We start from the raw sequence: 20,120 nt of genomic DNA on the forward strand, positions 1-20,120 counted from the left end.
AGTCTGATTGTTCAACCTTTCGTTCTGCCGTTCATTAACCGTACTCCAGATGATGTTTTCTAACAGGATTACGCTCGCCCACATACCGCTGGTGTAGTCCAACATCTGTCTCCAATCGACCACATACGGGACATAATCGGACGACGCCTCCAGCGCCATCCACAACCAGCATTAATCGTCCCTCTATTGACCGGCCAAGTGCAGCAGGCGTGCAACTCCACCCCACGAACTCCATCACCTGTACAGCACAACACATGCACGTTTGCACGCTTGCATTCAAACTTGTAGCCGTTACACCGGTTATTAATGTACCAACATTTCACATTTGCAATGGCTTCGCGCCTAATTAACCTTTGATCTTGCAATGTTAATCACTTTAAATATGTTATCTAGTAAAAGTTCCCAAAATTTCATTACTCTACAATAATTACTTTTTAGTGTTGCGATTTTTTCCATTCAGTGTATACTTATATTTTAAGTTACTAGTAAGCGCATTGTTATTTCAGTTACGATCTTACTTTTCAGATTCTCTTAAATAGCCTGCATTGTTTGCATGCGAATTATTTTTATGCTCAGCATACTAGTTATGGGGAATTTCTTTACTGCCTGTTGCCTACTTTTCTGCTTGCAAATTTCATCAGCAGGCACTTCTCTCTGGATCTGCCAGATGCACAATATATGCTGCTATTAGCATGCATGGTGCTTTAGCGTGGCAGTTAATGGTATTATTAATACATGGAAGTAGTCGCAAAAATCTTTGAATCATACAGAACAGTGAATTCAATCTAGTGGGTACTTGTTGAATCAGCTTGAAGTAGGAGTCTTTTCTTAACTCATCACTTGCTGCTAGACTTTGTTGCAATCCTTTTCATGGCGGTAACCGACTCAAGGAGCTCATCACCCTCTTCAATAGATTTTTATTGCCAAATTGAGCATGTGGGCAAAACGCGATACATGACTTTTTCTTCCGAATGCTGTTTGTATTCCTTTAATCACTGTTTGTATTCCTTTAACCATTGCAGCGACGTCGTTATGAGATATGGTTGGAAAAATATTCATTTAAATGATGCAATAATATATACAAATAAAAATGTAAGTATTCGTTTGTTCAAAATTGTGTGCTTCCGGAAGTCTTCGCAGGTTAGATACGAGGTTGCATTTGAATGCGGACGTATTTTTCCATATCTACTGGAGCGCTATGTAGATATGTAAAGCATGCACATATTCTAATGCAATGTTGTCTTAAAATTTCAAACGAATTGGTGAAGAACTTTCGGGAATTTAAGATTTTGAGCAAATGAACATTTATATCTACATAATTAAAAATGTTAATGTTCGCTTGTACAAAATCGTAAATCTCCGAAACTTCTTCACTGATTGCTTTAAAATTTTGACACGACGTTGCATACAAGTAAGCGCCCTTTTCTACACCCTTACTGGACCGTCACATGGTGATAAAGGCCATATTTTGCTAGCCAAAATCTTATGTTCGTTAGTTCAAAATCTTAAATCTCCAAGGTTCTTCACCGATTTCTTCTCTGATGAACATTCGAACAGACATAGACTATATACTTTTAACATATGTAACTTTCATATATATAAAATTATTATTACGAAAATTACAGTTACGAACAGCTCAAATTGCGAAGAATATATAGAAAATTATGTGGGGGAAGGCAAACCAAAGACTGTGTTTTATAACCAGGACACTTAGAAGACGCAACAGATCCTGTAAAGAGACTGCCTACACTACGCTTGTTCGTCCTCTTTTGGAGTACTGCTGCTAGGTGTGGTATCTTACCAGACAGGAATAACGGAGTACATCGAGAAATAGGGGAGAGAGCGTCACTGACATGATACGTGATTTGGGGTGGGGATCATTAAAACAAAGGCGTTTCTCGTTGCGGCGGTATCTTGACACAAGCTTTCTCCTCCAGGTGCGAAAATATTTTGTTGACGCTGAGCTACATAGGGAGAAACTGTCCTCATAATAAACTAAGGCAAATCAAGCCTCACTCTGAAAGAAATAGGTGTTTCTTCCGCGGGCCGTTCGAGTTTGCAATAATGGAGAATTGATGTGAAGGTGATTCGATGAATCCTCTACCAGGCACTTAAGTGTGATTTGCAGAGTAGTAGCCATGTAGACATAGGCGTAATACGGTAAAGTGACGCTTATCAGAGAAGAGAGCGTCTCTCCAAGTCTCTGTTCGAAAATCACAAGCGTCTCAGAACGTGTAGACAAATCATGCGATCCGTACTGTCACATAGAATTAGTTCGCGCCTGCAGACAGGCAATCCAATGAACAAATTTCCAAAGCGGGCTGCCGTCGTCCCATCACGTGTCGGCGACTTCATTTAACAGCACAACCGTTTTGGCGTTTGCCGTGCCACAAATGGCTCCTATACTCGGAACCTCTAGTGTGGCTTAAGTAAACTAGGAGAGAAACTCATTCCACTGGTAGGCGTCTTTTGATTTGTGCATCACATGATCAGTTATGGTCTGCGATTATAAAAAGAAAACGGGTTTGTTTGTAAAATAAATTTTTCTACTACAAGCCACGATTTTCTTTTTGCTCATTTTTTACAGTGTGCACTTCTGCAAACGATTCTCATTTCCAGGTACGTTTTTCATGTATTGTGGCATTTACTCGCGATGTTTTCCACATGTGATGTGCTGCATAATTATGTTGCGTTTACTGCAATATATAAAATCGTGCAATTCCGTAATTAACGATCGATCTTTATAGAGAGTTAATGAAGAATAGGGGAAAAAAGTACTGCTTACCTTATTCTTGTAGTCCACTTATTCAGAAACTCTCACATATTAAACAGCATACTCAATTTACTGTGCACAGTGCACATGGAAAACAACAAACCCACAAAAACGAAACAAAAATATTTTTATACGAGGGCTATTCGGAAAGTAAGGAATGATCGGTCGCGAAATGGAAAATACAGTGAAAATCTGATGAAGCTTTGCACAGATTCGGGGTTAGGCGTGTTTAGTACGCTCGTAGATTGTATCGTGTCGCTCTTTTCAGTTCTGAGCCCACAGTGAGAACGTAAAGATGGCACGAAATTAGCGTCTCCCGCCAAGTATGAGGGCCTGGTGAAAGATTTCGCCTGAAGCTATGCAATCCACATAACAGAACTGTCATATTGTTCGTTCTACACAATTCTCGGCCGCACTCTGCAGGGCCAATGAAGATGATCCTGCAGCGTTTTCGATGGGAAGTGTTTGATCACCCACAATACAACCCGTAATTGGCTACCCCTGAGGTTCATCTCTGCTCAAATGAACCGCTGGCACAGACAACGAGCTGCAATCCAGAGTAGAAAATTGTGAAAAGCACTGGCGGCCATCTTCTATAACGAGGGAATTGAAAAGTTGGTACAACGCTATGACAGATGTCTAAGTCTGAGCGGCGACTGTGTAGAGAAGTAGCTGGAAGGTGTAGCTAACTGTTACAAATAAAACAGTTTTGTTTTTCACTGTGGTTCCCATTTCGCGACCTATCGTTCCTTACCTTCCAAATAGCCCTCGTATGCTAACAATATCAGCCCTCCACAGAGTATGTTATTATAGACTTTCGTAATTATCTGGATCATTATTTGGCGATGTATATTTACAAAGATAGTTCTTCCTGCGTAACAACTTTTTCCTATCCAGCAATAGGCCCACTTCTGGAGCATCTAAAGACACCACAGGTTAACTTTCCTATTTTTCATTTAATATTTAGTCTTTATATTTTTTGTGATGTGAATATATCTCTAGCAGGCATATTTTATGACCTTAACGTAGTTAGTTGTTGGAGTACTTTGACATTTTGCTCGACGTTTGTAAATGGGTGTCCAGCATTGTGTATGTGCGTCGCTGGTGCTGATGTTCTGTGTCTGTTGTGTAGGTACGGGCTTTATACACATTTGTTTTTATCTTTTTCTTGCTTGGTGCAGTTTGTATATGAGCCCTCCTCTGCTTTAACTAGTTCTAAGTCAACCATAGGATCAGTGTAATCATTCGCAAGTGCGCTCTGTTTCAGTATGGCTATTTCCTGTTGCATGGTTGTTTCAAAGGTATTTTCCTTGCCTTGTGCAGCGCTGACATAAATCCCATTTGTTTACGAATGTTCTGGTGACATGAAGTTGGAGAGATTGTGGTGTCATTGTATTTTTCCTTTATGGTGCAATGTATATGATCCTACTGCTAGGCCAACTCGCTGCTTCTAAATTTTTTCATTAAATGTAAAATAGTTGTAACTCAGTGTTAGCTAAAAGAGTTTCTTGAATTCAACAGACTTTTTGTATGCAAGCTTCCTATGTTTCAAATCGTTCTTTTGTATTACTGCTACAGCTTCTTGCGTAGGTTTATTTGAGTAAAAGCTGGTGATGTTCACTGATAAAAACTGAGCATCCCGAAGGAGTTTTGTAGCTTTCAGTTCTTCAGCTAGTGCTATTACCACATTTTTTTATTAGGTGGCTTTTTGTCTCTACGTCTGTTCGCTGCAGATTTGGCAGTTGATTTTAAGCCAACCTCCGAACTGATGAAAATTCGATATTAATTCGCTTTCTCGTCTGGTGTGTGGCGGAGTGTACTTTGTTGTCAGTCGGTTTGTCTGTTCTTTAAGTATTTTTGCAGTTGACTTTAAACTAACCTCTGGATGACCTACAGACCTGAAACTCTAAACATAGCTGATGACTGGAAGTGACTGCAATATCAAGCTGGTATCTTGTCTGGTGTGTGGCGGAGTGTACTTTGTTCCACACTGTCGTTTCCCACTGAGCTAGAGCAAGGGAAACTTTCAACATAACTGAGAACTGGATGACACCACAGTGCTGATTCGCTTTCCCGGCAGATGCGTGCGAGAGACTACCGTACGCTGTGTACCAGTGCCTTTCCCAGCTTTACTGTTACCACAATGTCCAGCCCGTACCGCGTTTGCTTTCTAACTTCAAACCCGAGAAACACCAAGTGGCCTTTACGTCCCGCCGACCCCTGCTGACCAGCATTCCTCTAAATATTTCTGTGTGCCTTGTAGTTTTCGCACCGTCGCCTATTGAAATCCCGGAAGTACCTACGAACAACCTTGCATTAAGGACAGGATGAGGGGTCAAAAAATTGCCCAAATTCAGGATTATTTTTCTCCGTACTGGAATGTAATAGACAAATAGGGTTTGCTGCAACGAATAAAGCATACATTGAAGATTGTATTGGCATTTTTATTGAAAAATATTAATATCTTCACAGTTTAATTGAGATTTTTCCGAGGCAGCTCCACAAGGAGGTGGAGCAAAGGTTGTCGCCGTAACTCCTGTTGTGGTTATCTAAACATGAAATTAACGTATCAGTCTGATCCTTACAGATGTAATTTGAGTTTGCCGTAGGGATTTGTAAAAACAATGTTTTGGCGAAATTATAGATATTTGGAAAAAAATACCATTTTTTTGGATCCCTCTTTTTTGGTTGAAAAAAATATTAGATATCGACATGAAAAAATAGGCTACGATGAACTCAAGAGAATTCAGTTTGCTTCAGGGAGACCAAAAATCATTAAAATCGGATGAAAATTTTAGCTTGGGTGACGACAACTATGCCGAAAAACACGGTTTTGGGAAAAATTCGTTTCAAGTTTGACAAGTATTTATAATATAAAAAAAAGATAAAGCTTGAAATTAGCGGGATATCATCGTTGCCTGGTCCATAATAAGTGTCGCCCCGGCTAGTGGATGGCCGCTTTCTCCTACTTTGGCCCGATAAGCCCTCATTTGCTTCTTCAAAGCCCTTTCCGTCACTGAGTGCATATCTTCACGGAATCGGTGCATTTCATCGTCGATTTTGATTTGAACGGTATTTTCCACGCGCATTAATGCGGTGACGCCTACATTGAATAGACATAAGGCCAAATTTGAAGCAATGTTCACAATTTCGCTTCGGCTGAATGCCATTTTTGGAGCGTATCTCCAAATGAGACTATTGAAACTTTCGTTCACGTTTTGATTAAAACCACCCAAACAACGCTCCAGCAAATCAGATTTATTCAAATGTTTCAAATGGCTCTGAGCGCTATGGCACTTAACATCTATGGTCATCAGTCCCCTAGAACTTAGAACTACTTAAACCTAACTAACTTAAGGACATCACACACATCCATGCCCGAGGCGGGATTCGAACCTGCGACCGTAGCGGTCGCGCGGTTCCAGACTGATGCGCCTAGAACCGCTCGGCCACATCGGCCGGCTCAGAGTTATTCACATCGGTATAAATAGGGAGTGTGAGCGCGGAACCCGTTCTCTAACGCCGAGGAGTGCCATGCACGTTCGGCTTCCAATGTTCACAGAATCGTTACTTTTTGGTGCTCGTTTGTAATATTTTGGAGAAAATGCTCGAATGTATGTACATTCTAATTCCGTAATAAAAAAATTCGAGTTTTATCGACCCTCACCATGTTGCGTCCCCTTAATGATAATCGAACGTAACTATTCCCGATGTAATCCTACGGCGTGTCTGGTCGCTCATTGCAGGAGACTGGAGACTTCAGTTGGTCTGCGAAACACACACACACACACACACACACACACACACAGCTCGCGGCGGACGCGTTCCGCAGAGCTTGCGGCCATTTTAAGGAAACATTACGCCCCGAAATCGTGAGATGGTCCTCGGGGCTAGCCTGATTGCCTTCGGTAGAGTGGCTCCGTAGCGAGCCCGGGGAAAATTGCCGGCGAAACCTCGTTTGGCGAGCTGCTCGCCGTAAGTAATGGTCCGGCGAGATGACCCCGCCCCGTCTCCAGCCATCACGCTGCATCACATCACATCGCATCACGTAGCATCGCATCGCGTGACATCGCATAGCCCCGGGTAAGGCCAAGCTGTCGCTCAGAGATTACTTAGAGTCCGCCAGCCTGCGTCACACAGCCCAGTGCCCAGAGCATTTCTAGGCTAATACACACTGACGGCAGAGAAACTGCACCAGCAAACAATAATGTAGAGCAATCTGTAGGAATCAACATGGATTCCGGAAACGGCGATCGTATGAGGCCCAACTTGCTTTATTTGTTCATGAGACCCAGAAAATATTAGATACAGGCTCCCAGGTAGATGCTATTTTCCTTGACTTCCGGAAGGCGTTCGATACAGTTCCGCACTGTCGCCTGATAAACAAAGTAATATAAATTGAGATTATAAATCTAGATTACAACATTGTTTAATATAAATTGAGATTATAAATCTAGATTACAACACAACTACACATTGATCTTGCCAAAAGCCGAGAAGCGATTCTTCTTAGTGTTGTAGTTCCCTGGGGCACTCTGGGATGCTCTCTGGGGTTCTCTGGGATTCTCTGCGTACTCTGGTATTCTCTGGGTACTCTGGGATTCACTGGGTACTATATCTGTCCTTTCTCTAAATTTTTATCTTTATTTTCTTATCTCTTTCTCTAGTTTTGTTCTGTGTACTGTCTTTAGATGAGATCAGTTCGTTCTATCTCGTGAGATTTTTTTTTAAAAAGCTCAAAACACTAATTCAGCTACTGAAGCATCTTCTATGGCTTGCAGGGGTTGCGACCCCTGGGGAGGTGGGTTGGTATTCACGCATGGCTGTCTTCACTTAGCCGCTGCAGCTAACGCGAACCATACGCGACTGGAACAGAAAAGGGAGGTAATGACAGTGGCACGTAAAATGCCCTCCGCCACACGCCGTTGGGTGGCTTGCGGAGTATAAATGTAGATGTAGATGTACAGCCATCCATCGAAAGTGTTGCCGGTGCAGGATTTTATGCACGAACTGATCTCTCGATTGCGTCCCACATATGTTCGACGCAATTTGTTGACAACTTGCCCCAAGTGATTTCCATATCTTTGAACCACTCAAAGACGCAATGGGAGGAAAGAAGTTCCGTTCTGATGAAGAGGTACGCCACGCGGTGCGTGAGTGGTTGCACGGACTACCAAAAGAATTTTTTTTCTAAAGGAATTTATGCGCTTTGTAAGCGCTGGACGACTTGTATTGAGCGTGTGGGAGATTATGTTGAAAAGTGATACAGCTTTGTACCACTTCTGCCCAATAAATAATATTTAGAAAAATATTTAAGGTTTTCATTTGACTCACCGCCGTGGATATACCGGGTGACCAAAAAGCCAGTATAGATTTGAAAACTGAATAAATCACGAAATAATGTAGATAGAGGGGTACAAATTGACGCACATGTTTGGAATGACATAGGGTTTTATTACAACCAAAAAAATATAAACGTTCAAAAAATGTCCGACAGATGGCGCTTCATCTGATCAGAATAGCAATAATTAGCATAACAAAGTAAGACAAAGCAAAGATGATGTTCTTTATAGGAATTGCTCAATATGTCCACCATCATTGCTCAACAATAGCTGTAGTCGAGGAATAATGTTGTGAACAGCACTGTAAAGCATGCCCGGAGTTACGGTGGAGCATTGGCGTCGGATGTTGTCTTTCATCATCCTTAGAGATGTCGGTCGATCACGATACACTTGAGATTTCAGGTAACCCCAAAGCCAATCATCATACGGACTGAGGTCTGGGGACCTGGGAGGCCAAGCATGAGGAAAGTGGTGGCTGAGAATACGATCATCACCAAACGACACGCGCAAGAGATCTTTCACGTGTCTAGCAATATGGGGTGGAGCACCATCCTGCATAAACATCGTACGTTCCAGCAGGTGTTTATCAGCCAGGCTGGGGATGATGCAATTCTGTAACATAACGGCGTATCTCTCACCCGTCGCGGTAGCAGTTTTGCTGCCCAGCGGAATCTGTCGGACATTTTGTGAACTTTGTTTTTTTTTTTTTTTTGTTCGAATAAAACCCCATGTCATTCCAAGCATGTGTGTCAATTTTTACCTCTCTATCTACATTGTTACATGGTTTATTAAGTTTTAAAATTTAGACTGACTTTTTGATCACTCGGTATTTTCGAAAAAATATTTGCACCGCCGGCCCTAGTGTGTACATATGCAGCTGATCGAACTGTGCTGCCGTTTTGTTCACAGGCATGACTGCCGAGGACGAGTGGTACAACAAGAGCCTCTCCGCACTGCGCATGAACTCGACACACCACCCCAACCTGGCGGCGCCGATGCTGCAGTACCAGACGTAATGACGGCAGGCCATCTCGCCCCTCCACCACCTCCAAGCCGACGCTGACGCCGACGCCGACGCCGACCAGCAGCTCCACCAGCACCTCGCCACCCTACCCCAGCACCAGTACACCGGCAGTGGGAGCGGAGGCCGTCTCTTCTGATGCCGCTGCCACCGCTCTTCTCCTGAGGGGCCACCCCTGGTGGTTGGACTCTGCTTCAGAAGCTCGTGCTTCGAGGTGGTGCTTCGACCACTGCGCCCTGGTAGGTCCACAGGAGTGACCGACGGTGGCGGAGGTCCGCTCTTTTGGGCCTGGTGTCGGGACCGCGTCAGCCGGAACTTTGGATGAGTCCAGGGGCGACTGTTCTCCTGCTGGGGATCTCACCTGTTTGGGCTCCAACGGCGACGGCATCTCAAAAGTTGATAACTGTCACCGACCTCCCCAGTCCAGTATCAGCTGCGGCCAGTGTGTGGTGTTGGTGTTCGACGCACGTCTCCTCTGCCTACCGGACTTTCTCTGACTTCAAAGTGACCCTGCGAAGATCCACTTTTCAGAAGCCTGTTCCATGTTGCAGTGAATGGAGCTCAAAGAAAGGCACTGGTCGGTCTCTGACTGTGCATCACTGTGCTGGATTGCACCCTCTTTCTGCAGGCACACTGGGCAGCCTCTACTCATGTTATGATATGTGGAAATATGGAACTCCCCACTGTGGGCGAAACTGTGAACCTACACTGTTTTAGCAGAGAGGAACCTGAATAATAATAATAATCAACTTTGTGACCGCCTCGTCTTACCACTACAATTACTTTCACATAGTGACATTGCCATAGAACTAGTGCAGTGCAAGTGGGGTATTACAAAAGCTATTAATGTATTCCACACTAAAACTTCATTACAGGTAAAGATTCCTCTGCTAGCTTCTTCCATACAGAATATTATATCAACCATATTTCCCTTTTAGGCATCCCACATTCCCAGAAACGTTAAGCAATTCTTTCGTCAAACTGATCTTCTTTTCTATTTTTCTGTCTCGCATGTTACAGACAAACCTACAGTGAAATGTATTCGTGTTTAGGAAATATACCTTACACCTTTAGCAGTGAAGGAGACTTCTGCAAATTTTGAAAAGAGACAAATCTAGAGCGTTTCACTATGTATCTTCCGAGATTACAGTTTTAATGTATTTACGCTCAACTAGATAGTTCAGCTTGCTGTTATGTAAAACGTATTGCCATACACCGAAGAGCAAAGAATAACTCGAACACTGAAGGGAGTAAATTCATTTTCCTTTACTGTTTAGCGTCTCTCTGTAGAACTAACAATAAAACCAGGTGGATTCAGTTTAGAGTTACATTCCCTTGGCCTTTACATTATTGAAAATAGTCTTACTGATTTCAAAATTTTTGCAAACCGTAACACAGTTGTTCGCTGATATACCCCTCGCTTCCTTCTGCCATTGCATTCAAATTCAAACAGATGACACATCACGTAACGTTAGCGACAGCCCCGGACGGTGCACAAGTCCCGCCCAATCACCCCCCTCCACACCAATCCATATCCTAAGCTCCGCCCATGGTCTGGCGCATGTTCCAACATCAAAGTTGTCGTATCACAGATATGCCAGTCGTAACAAGGGAGAAAATCAGTAGTTAGTACGAAATACAGTTTTTCCGGTACCATTGCGAAAGGAATTAGAAATATGTTCATTGAATATGTGAGTTGAAAAATCATCAATAAGAATGAAAAATAAAAATGGTATCAACACTATCTTTTTTATTTCATGAGCTTTCATGTGCACTACATCAACAAGTCTGATATTTGTTAACTGCAGTGGGCGCAAATTTCCGTCACCTCGCGTAGTGTAAGAAATTCTGTTGGGAAATATTAATTGGTAGTATCGCCAAGGATGCTGTCATTATCTCGATTGTCTAAAGTCAATGTTGTGCATAAACAAGGCAAAGTCGATGTCTTGGTTTGTTTCTGATTACCTCATGAAGACTAAAGAATATAAGAGTGGGATAATGTAGAAGTGCGTAATGCAAGCAGTCAGATATTTATACAGTGACATTCTTCATTAATATTTGCCTGTGTAATGGGTGAATTTTAACTTGTGAACTCTTATGACTGCTTGCTTATAGCAGACACGAGGTTACTTTGAGTTCTTCTTCAGTGTTTGAGAGCTTTAGGGCTGCCTATTGTTAAACATATGTACATAATTTCGTCAGTGTCATTCCAACACATCTTAGCGTACTTTAATGTTTGTTAGATATCGGTTTTGACAGCAGTTGGCCACAACAGTCAAGATTAGGTACATTGTGTATGATAACTTTATTTCGAGTGCATACCTATGTTTCATTTTGACAGTATTACACAAACTGCTAAGAAGTACTAACAGCACAATACTGCTAGTATGATAAACCGCGGTAAAACAAAAAAACGACGAACAAAAACACGACAGCGACAAGGACTACCAAAGATCATATTGATGCGCTCTTGGTTGGTGTGGTCGGGGGGGGGGGGGGGGGGGGGTAAGTGTGGAGGGGGGTAAATGGGCGGGGCTTGTGCAAATGTCCGGGGCTGTCGCTAACGTTTCCTTGACACATCTCACACTAATTTCTTATGTAATCTCTGGAAGGAAACGACTGAAAAAATTATTTGAGAACTCAAGTGGATTGATTTCCCTTACGATGCCATAAGCACCATTTTAATCTCGCTTTTTTTTTTTTTTTCGGTCACACACGTAGGACTAACTCCTAAATCCAGGAGTACGTTTCATACCTTGATAGCGTTGATAAGATTTATGGACATTTCGAAGTTATTTTATGTGTTATTGCCCCTAATACTTTTCGCAGTTTCAGAGATATTTTCTACTTATTCCTTAGCTTCCTTACTTCGTTTCTAATAGCAGCTATTTCATATTAGCTTAAAACCAGGAAGGAGAAAAGATTTTGTATGTATGAAATGATTCACCATAATCTTGAAAACTATACCAAAGTACTCCTATTTCGAATATTCTGCTTCGACTGTATTCGTGAGATGTAGGAACTGTTGATCTCATGTTAAAAGACCACGACTATTGAGAGTAGTCAGACAAGACTAAACATTACGGCAACTTATTCTCATTTCTCCCCGGTATCATTAGAATAACTATGCTTATCATCTGGTACGAACTTTATCTTATATAATTTCAAAGTTTCGAAAAACTAGACATGAAATCCGTTTAAGAATCAGCGTTCGCAAACAATTTATTCGACAACATTTTTATTTTACAGTCTACAGAAGCATTCGTATTGTAGTTAACCACTTTCACCAGTAAATTGCCATTTTCAGATCTGTGAAAAGGAAATCTAGTTTCTGGTGCTAGTGGAGTACCACGTAACGTTTTTCTTAATAGTTTGAGAATTCCAAAGTAACTATGAACGTTTGTATCTACATAATGTGTCTATGAGAAAAAAAATGAAGTAAACTACTTTTGCAGTGTAAGGACGGAATGATGGGATTACTGACAAAGCGCAAAGTTGCATTGTTGGGAAAGAGAACATTTACGACGTATTAATTGTCCTGTGTTGGTTCGTCCTTGAGATGAATAATTGACAGCATGATATTACTAAAGTAATAAAATAGTTAAAATTTTAAAGTGGGTTGAGGAAATTTGCATTATAAAGGCCATGAAAACAGGCAGCACAAATTTTTTAAAAATCCTCATTTTAAAATTTACTTTACAGTTCTTGTTTTATTGATATTTTAAGTTTTTTTAGTCTCTGAAATGTTTATTTTTTTATCTTTGGGCTACACATTATCTGCTTTCATGATTTTTATTGAGACAGTTTTTCTTTGATAAATTTTAGTATAACTTAAAACAAGCACAGTTATGTCGCCACGTCTCAGTATATTCAGAAAAAAGTCCATTGTGCTCCCTCACCGCTTACACTCGATTTTTCTCCCTTTCTACAGACCATGAGTTGGCTGTATACGGCGAAACCGGTAATGCTGACTGAAATGTTGTGTTTCGATCGTTGAGTGTAGGGAAAACAGTTATGAAGTATATTGCAGCGATTAAATTCGTTGCTGCTATGCACACGTACGTGCCGATATGCCAACCCTCTCTCTGGAAATGTTATGACCGTTAAATATTTTAAACTAAAGCATTTTCCGTAATATTTGATCGTGAGCCAACGCCACTGAAATTTACATCTTATTGCTGAAAGTTATAATTTGCTTCTTCCTAACCAATGGCAATTCTTGTAGTGACAGAATACAGGAGTTCTGCTCGTAGCGTACACACCAGCCCACCACCAACAATGAAAATAGTGGAAGTTTAAATTTTCACCTGGCGATAAGAGTAAAACCTTCGAACTGCATCGTGACAGAAGCAAAATTTATTACCTTCACAATCAAATTCCGTTTCATTTGAGTCACGTATTATATTACTGTCGTAAAATAAATTATCCTGTTAGCTACGATATCGTCAGAGTCCTGCTACTAAAATACAGGAAACACCGCACTCCTCTCAAGTTATTTTTACCTCCGGGATTGTCAACTACTTAAAAAGAAAAAAAAGAAACAATTCCCTCAGTTAGAAAAATAATTCAATATATTGTCTCGCGCGACAAATTTTATGCCCTTCAAGCATTTGCCTGTCAGATTATAATGAAATTAAGTGAAAACTGACAGCTGAGTTGGGACGCAGTGTACCAAATACCTTAACTCGCAGTCGACGTGAAATTTCAAAACTGTCGCATCAAACACTCTGACAGCTACATGGCTTGCGCTGAAAAGTCGGAGCGAAGGGTGGCGTAAATAGGTTACTGTTTTGACACATCGGAAATTTTTAACTTTAATTTTATTTGTGTTCTTCGTAATGCAATTTTTGCAACGATTACAAACATTTTTCGCGTGATAAAAAAGGATGTGGTTTCAAAATGCAAAGCTCAGAGAAGACGGCTCCATGTGTTACACACCATTTATGTGTAGACATAGACTAGGAATGTCTAGGGAGTGAGTCCACATTATAGAATTTTTGTCGCTATTATGCATTGCCTTCAAATGTTATTGTGACTATAGTCGATGTAGGAGATGCCCGTAAGATTTTATGTTGCTATATAGTTAGCAAGGTCAGGGCTTGTTCTAAAGTGCCATAGATTTTATACATGCGTTTCATGGGCCCCTTAAGAATTTCATTCGATATCCATAATGACCTCGGTTTAACTGTTGAAGGAGAAACGCTAGAACATTTCGCTCGTTTACATGACAACTGTGATAATTCAGTTGTTGCAATATTTATTTATTTTTATACCGAAAAGTAAGTGATAGCCGCCGATATTTTTAGGTTTGTACTGCAGATGGTCGCATCGTCAGTTCCATATTTTAATCAATTGTGGTGCAGCGGCATACCGAAACGGGCTCCTAACCCACAATGAAATATTTTTAGGAATTAAGTTTTTCCTATTTTCCTTCCTGGTGCCATAAGCTTAAACTTCGTTCATTTTTCGCAAGTTAAATTATTTACCGTACGTACTCATTCTGCATGATATAACAACTAGTAGAGGAAAGTGTTGTACGCTGGAACACTTTACAGAAGTCTAACCTATTTTCTTATTCTCCTTTTTAAACTTCATGAGCACTCTAATCCTTTCCTGAAATTAGAAAAACTGCTCCATGGTCATGTTCCCACGTACAAACTTTCTATTCAAACTTAAAAGTGTTGCAGGAGAGAAACACTTTTCAGTACTTTATTTAATAGTCTGTGTGTTATATAATTACTCTACTACAGACCAACACTTAGTAAGTAAAATGAAATCAAGAAGGAGTATTAGCAAAAAACCAGTTACAAGTTAAAAACATTCTGAAATAGAAGCTATTAACAGCTAAGTGGCGGGCTAATAAACTTCAGAAACTGTAGTGAAGGAACTGTTTTTCATTCCCGTTAGTAATAATCAGATCCGTTTGGGAACACACTCTTAGATATTCACTAGATGACACTGGAATTGTCTTGATCGCATCTAACAACGGAAGCAAATTTGTGAGATACTTTGGTTTGTTTTCAGGATTTCCACCAAAGTTCTCACAACTGTCAAAAACATACTCACGAAATACTTTAGTCGTATCTCGTTTGTTCAGCTGAAAACGAAGTGCAAGTTACTCGACGACTTTTTCCCCAAAAGTATTGTGTTTAATGTCTCTGGGTCAAGTTCTTGTGTCAAATACACAACTCTACGAGACGAACTGGCCACACCCATCTCCAATTGCCCGACACTGCCTATGTTCGTACCATATCTCAAAACCTACGGTTCTGTTTTCTTTTTCCGTCAGAGGTACCGGTCACAAGTACTGTTTAAACCCATATGCCAAAATATTATCATTAAAAATTGTTTGATGCCGAAACTGCAATTGTAAAATAAAATTCTAGTGGCTGAAAGCAAGATGACCCTGTTAAAAAAGTTACGTAACTAGTTTTAAAAAACACAGAATTTTACTTTTACGACGACAGAAGAGCGCCGGAAGCTGATTATGGCGGTCTCTAGTGCGCCTTCCTTTACGTGATTCTGAATTCAGTCACTAGCTTGAAACACCCGATAAGGAAACATCAAGTGTTCGTAGATACACTATCATCTGGGTACAACACTCTCCCCTACAATGGGTTCCTTTCCTGATCACTGAAAATAAGTGCAATGGTTTGAACATCCGTATAATCAAGAGTGTGTTGCATAAATCTTATCTGCAGATGAAAACTGCTAGAACTGTGGATATGGATCGAGTGGCAGCAAACTTCGACACTGAAAATTTGTTTAGCACTTGACTCATACCTACAACGCAATACACATAAATTTGGCATACAATATTGTCTCTTTATTACATTGCGTCTCCATATTTATCAACACATAAGCTGGCTCTCACTAGCATGACAGTTATAATTAACCTTTGTTGTACCTACATAAGAAAAGAAACTTTTCCTTCCTTGGAGAATATCCATTTGTATCTGCAACAGCAAAAATTATTCTCCTTTGCCGTTACTGATAAGTATGCGAAAACAGGGCATCTAAGTGTCGTATTAAACTTTATGGTGACCACAGTTTTCTTCATTCTTCAGTGCTCGCAGTTCTCACAAAAACTCGAAAAAACGCCTTTGAAGATTAAAAGACTTTCGAGCCATGTGAAGCATCAAACGTTTCGAGTTTATTTACATAACCACCGGTGCCTGAAAAAAAGATGTGGCCGTTTTGTCTTTTATCCATACAGTTACTGCTTCGAATGTCGCTAGTAGGAACATTTTTTTTTTTTTTTTTTTTTAGTTTGACTGAAGTTCTGTATTTAACATCATCAAGTGGAAACATTCAGTAACAAATACTGAATCGCATGTTTTTAATAAAAATTACATCTTTTTATTTTTAACAAGTAATTGCGTGAAAATGCGACTGTTCACAAGAAATTAAAATTTGTTACAAAAATGGTTGGACGTCAAGTGAAAAATAAAATTCTTCTTCATTTCTAGACCCCCTAAAATTGGTGTATTTCCCACGTCTATATCAAATTCTAAATTATTTTCTTGCGACCAGTAATTAAAAATAAACATAGTCATCTGATCAAAGCTACCCTTTTTTTCGAGTTTTTCTGAGAACTGTGTCTTACTGCTTTAGGAAACTGATGTTCAGGCGCTGAACACTGAATTTTGTAAGAATGAAGAAAGTCTATCAGTGCAAAAGAATGAAGAAAATAGAAGAGCGTCAATACTTAAGGACCGCGTGTTAGCAGACAATCTAAACGAAACAAACAGCGTTATTGTAAAGTCAGCCATCGGATTCTGATGTAGGCCAAATACGTAGTACGTACGCTACGCTCACTCCATAGGTATTCCTATACTATAAACATAGCAGAGAATGACAAATGCAGTATGGGAATAAGCAGTAGGAACAGGAAAATCTCTTTGAATTGTATTTTGTGATACATTCATCGCTTATTTAATCTCATTTATTAAATGAGACGGGATTCGCAAGTAAAAAATAGTAATGAATAAGAATATGGCCAGAGAAAGGCATTAACTCAGAATCTTTTTACGGAAACGTACACTAATAGTCAGCTCGTCAGAGTAAGTGTAAGAACAATATTCCATTTGTACATGGACAAGAACAATTATTTGTGAAATTGTATAGCATGAAGTCTCCACTGCACCTGAACAACTTCTTCCGAAAAAAATGCTGTGTTTGATCATATATCAGTCTCACTCAACTCCCACAGTTGTACTTTTAAAAATGTCCTAGCACCAACTTCTTGCACACCCTGTACTTGCACTGCTTTCGTATCTCAACATCATCTGTAATGACAGGTTGGAACATGCTAAGCATCTGTAGCCAAAAAAGCAATTACGTCCTCGTTTATTGTCCCATACACATATTAGGTCACCAAAATTAGGTAATACCTTCATTTATATGTTTATTATACTAACATAATTCCTCAGTTACTGCAAGATATGGAAGGTGTAATAAGCCCATTGGTGCATATTGCTAAGAAACTCTTTTATTAGGGTGGAACAAATGTGAAAAATATTGAACACCGATCGTGGACAATTTTGTGTGTAGGGCTAGATGGAAATTCTGTGATTTGTTCCGTGAGATGGAAGATTATCGGTTCGCAGTGACATTACTGATATCAAATATATAGAAACATATACAACAATCATCCTGTGCTTTGCTATCGACTCTCGAATCCCAACTTGCGAAAATCGATTCTAATACAGAGGATCAGACAAGACAGTGAGGCATGGGAACACACGTAAGCGAAACTATGTAGTTTCCCAGTACCTAAAAATGTGGAAACTGCACGGAAAACGCTTTTCGTACTACAAGTCTTGTTGTGTTGTTGCTACACTGATACAGACGATTTATACAACAGACTGGGACTGTTACTGACTGTGCAAGAGATGCTTCGCCATGTGCCGGGTGGCGAAAGCAAGAGGAGTTCTCCTCCCAAAATTCCTATGGTTACTGGTCTCCTGAACGTAGGACTAACACAAAGGAAGAAGAACAACAAATATAAACAATAAACTACTTCTAAGATGTTAATATTTTCATTCTAATGCTTAAAAGTCCTATAATACGTAATTAAGCGTTTCGTCCCTAGAGTAAGGAATATTTGTTGACTTAGTGTTCGTGAGAACGTAATGTTGAGTGTCCATTTTCTGTCCCATATCTTAAATGTTCGTGTAAATGGAGCCACTGTAATATAAGTGCCACAGTGTTTGCAACGTTTAGTTCGTTTTATGTGACAGAAGGACTTGGAACTTGCTGTTTTATTTCGTACGCTGTAAAACATATTACTGTTAAGAATCACCTGTCTGGTGATGACGGCATCTACCTTGCTGTACTTCACGCATGTTCTTGTCTAGCTGTTCTCTTTTATTTGTGTCCAATATGTAAGTTCATCCATCACTACTCCTCACTGCCCAGACACTTCACTATTAACTTACAACATACTTCAGCTGCCTAGCGAACTTTTCAGTGGAGCAATGCATTGTCCTTTAAGCATTCATGTTAGCATACGGAGTGCGCTTAATTTAATGTACATTGTACCTAAATCAGGTTGATCTGATGGCAATACATACTTGTGCATTCTTTTCCGTGTACGTGAGAGACACCAAGCCTTTTTATCCCGTCTACAGATTTGTCAGAGCAAACAGTTTTCAGTAGAGTTCTAAATAACATACAGCATATTTCTCAACAGGTTAGTAGCATACGGCAGGCATTAAGTAAACAGTGTTAACTGGACAAAACATACTTACTTTAACTACCAAAAAAAGCTCGTACTTCTATGCGTCTATTACCGACAATTAATGTATGTCATGTATTGTATATAATATATATTTAAGCTAATTAAATGGAAGGAAAAAACTTTTATTGTGTAATATTTGTAGTAGTTTTCTGTTATGGAGTAATAAAAGAAGTCAGAAAGCAAACAGATACCCATGATAGTTATTCTGTCTTATCTCACAAATTGTCTATGCTTTTCCCCAAGCTACAGACCATGTAGGGCCCAAAAAAAGGCTTTCCCCGTCACTGAAGAACATATGTCGAAGTTATTCGTCTTCAAAAGGTAAGTGCAAAGTTTCTAAGTCACTAAAAAAGACCAGGAGTGTCTTCTTCCACATTAGCTCGTCGTAAGAATTCCTTTACATGCAGAACCCAGTACGTAATTGTGAAGAGGAAATGTTCGTCAGAAACTAGTGTTACGTTGGGTGTATGATAAGAATGCGTATAAGAGACAATACTGATAATACTAGTTTTGAACCCTACTAAACAACAATAAATGTTCGTAATTCATGGAAAGATCTGACACTCGTCAGATTCTTTCGTTGTATCATTCTTAGTAATATAAAAATTCCTTTTATTTTCTCATCTGGAGGAGAAGTCCTGATGGAGTACCTGGACATAAAATGCATGTAGAAGCATTTGGTAAATGATCCACACCCTATTATTATCCACCTACAACGAATGACATTTACATTACGTCAGTGGCGATTCACAGATCCGACGGCAAGTATTCTTCGATATGTGCAGGAAGACAAAATTATATGTTTCATTTCAGAACAACAGAATAACTTAATGTTATTAAATATATGAATTATATTACATAAAACTACTATGATCAAACATACACTCCTGGAAATGGAAAAAAGAACACATAGACACCGGTGTGTCAGACCCACCATACTTGCTCCGGACACTGCGAGAGGGCTGTACAAGCAATGATCACACGCACGGCACAGCGGACACACCAGGAACCGCGGTGTTGGCCGTCGAATGGCGCTAGCTGCGCAGCATTTGTGCACCGCCGCCGTCAGTGTCAGCCAGTTTGCCGTGGCATACGGAGCTCCATCGCAGTCTTTAACACTGGTAGCATGCCGCGACAGCGTGGAAGTGAACCGTATGTGCAGTTGACGGACTTTGAGCGAGGGCGTATAGTGGGCGTGCGGGAGGCCGGGTGGACGTACCGCCGAATTGCTCAACACGTGGG

At 40.4% G+C, this 20,120-nt stretch overlaps 1 protein-coding gene across 1 annotated transcript in view; it reads left to right on the forward strand.

Moving 5' to 3' along the window:
* LOC124550784 (homeobox protein unc-42-like) overlaps window positions 1-9,131 on the forward strand; it is a 96,330-nt gene extending 87,199 nt beyond the window's left edge. The window contains exon 4 of the mRNA XM_047125508.1: window positions 9,025-9,131. Within this exon, the coding sequence (XP_046981464.1) occupies window positions 9,025-9,131 (107 nt within the window). The remainder of the gene's footprint in view (window positions 1-9,024) is intronic.
* The last annotated feature ends 10,989 nt before the right edge of the window (window positions 9,132-20,120 follow it).

The sequence above is a fragment of the Schistocerca americana genome, chromosome 9, assembly GCF_021461395.2.
Source record: "Schistocerca americana isolate TAMUIC-IGC-003095 chromosome 9, iqSchAmer2.1, whole genome shotgun sequence".
Lineage (NCBI taxonomy): Eukaryota > Metazoa > Arthropoda > Insecta > Orthoptera > Acrididae > Schistocerca > Schistocerca americana.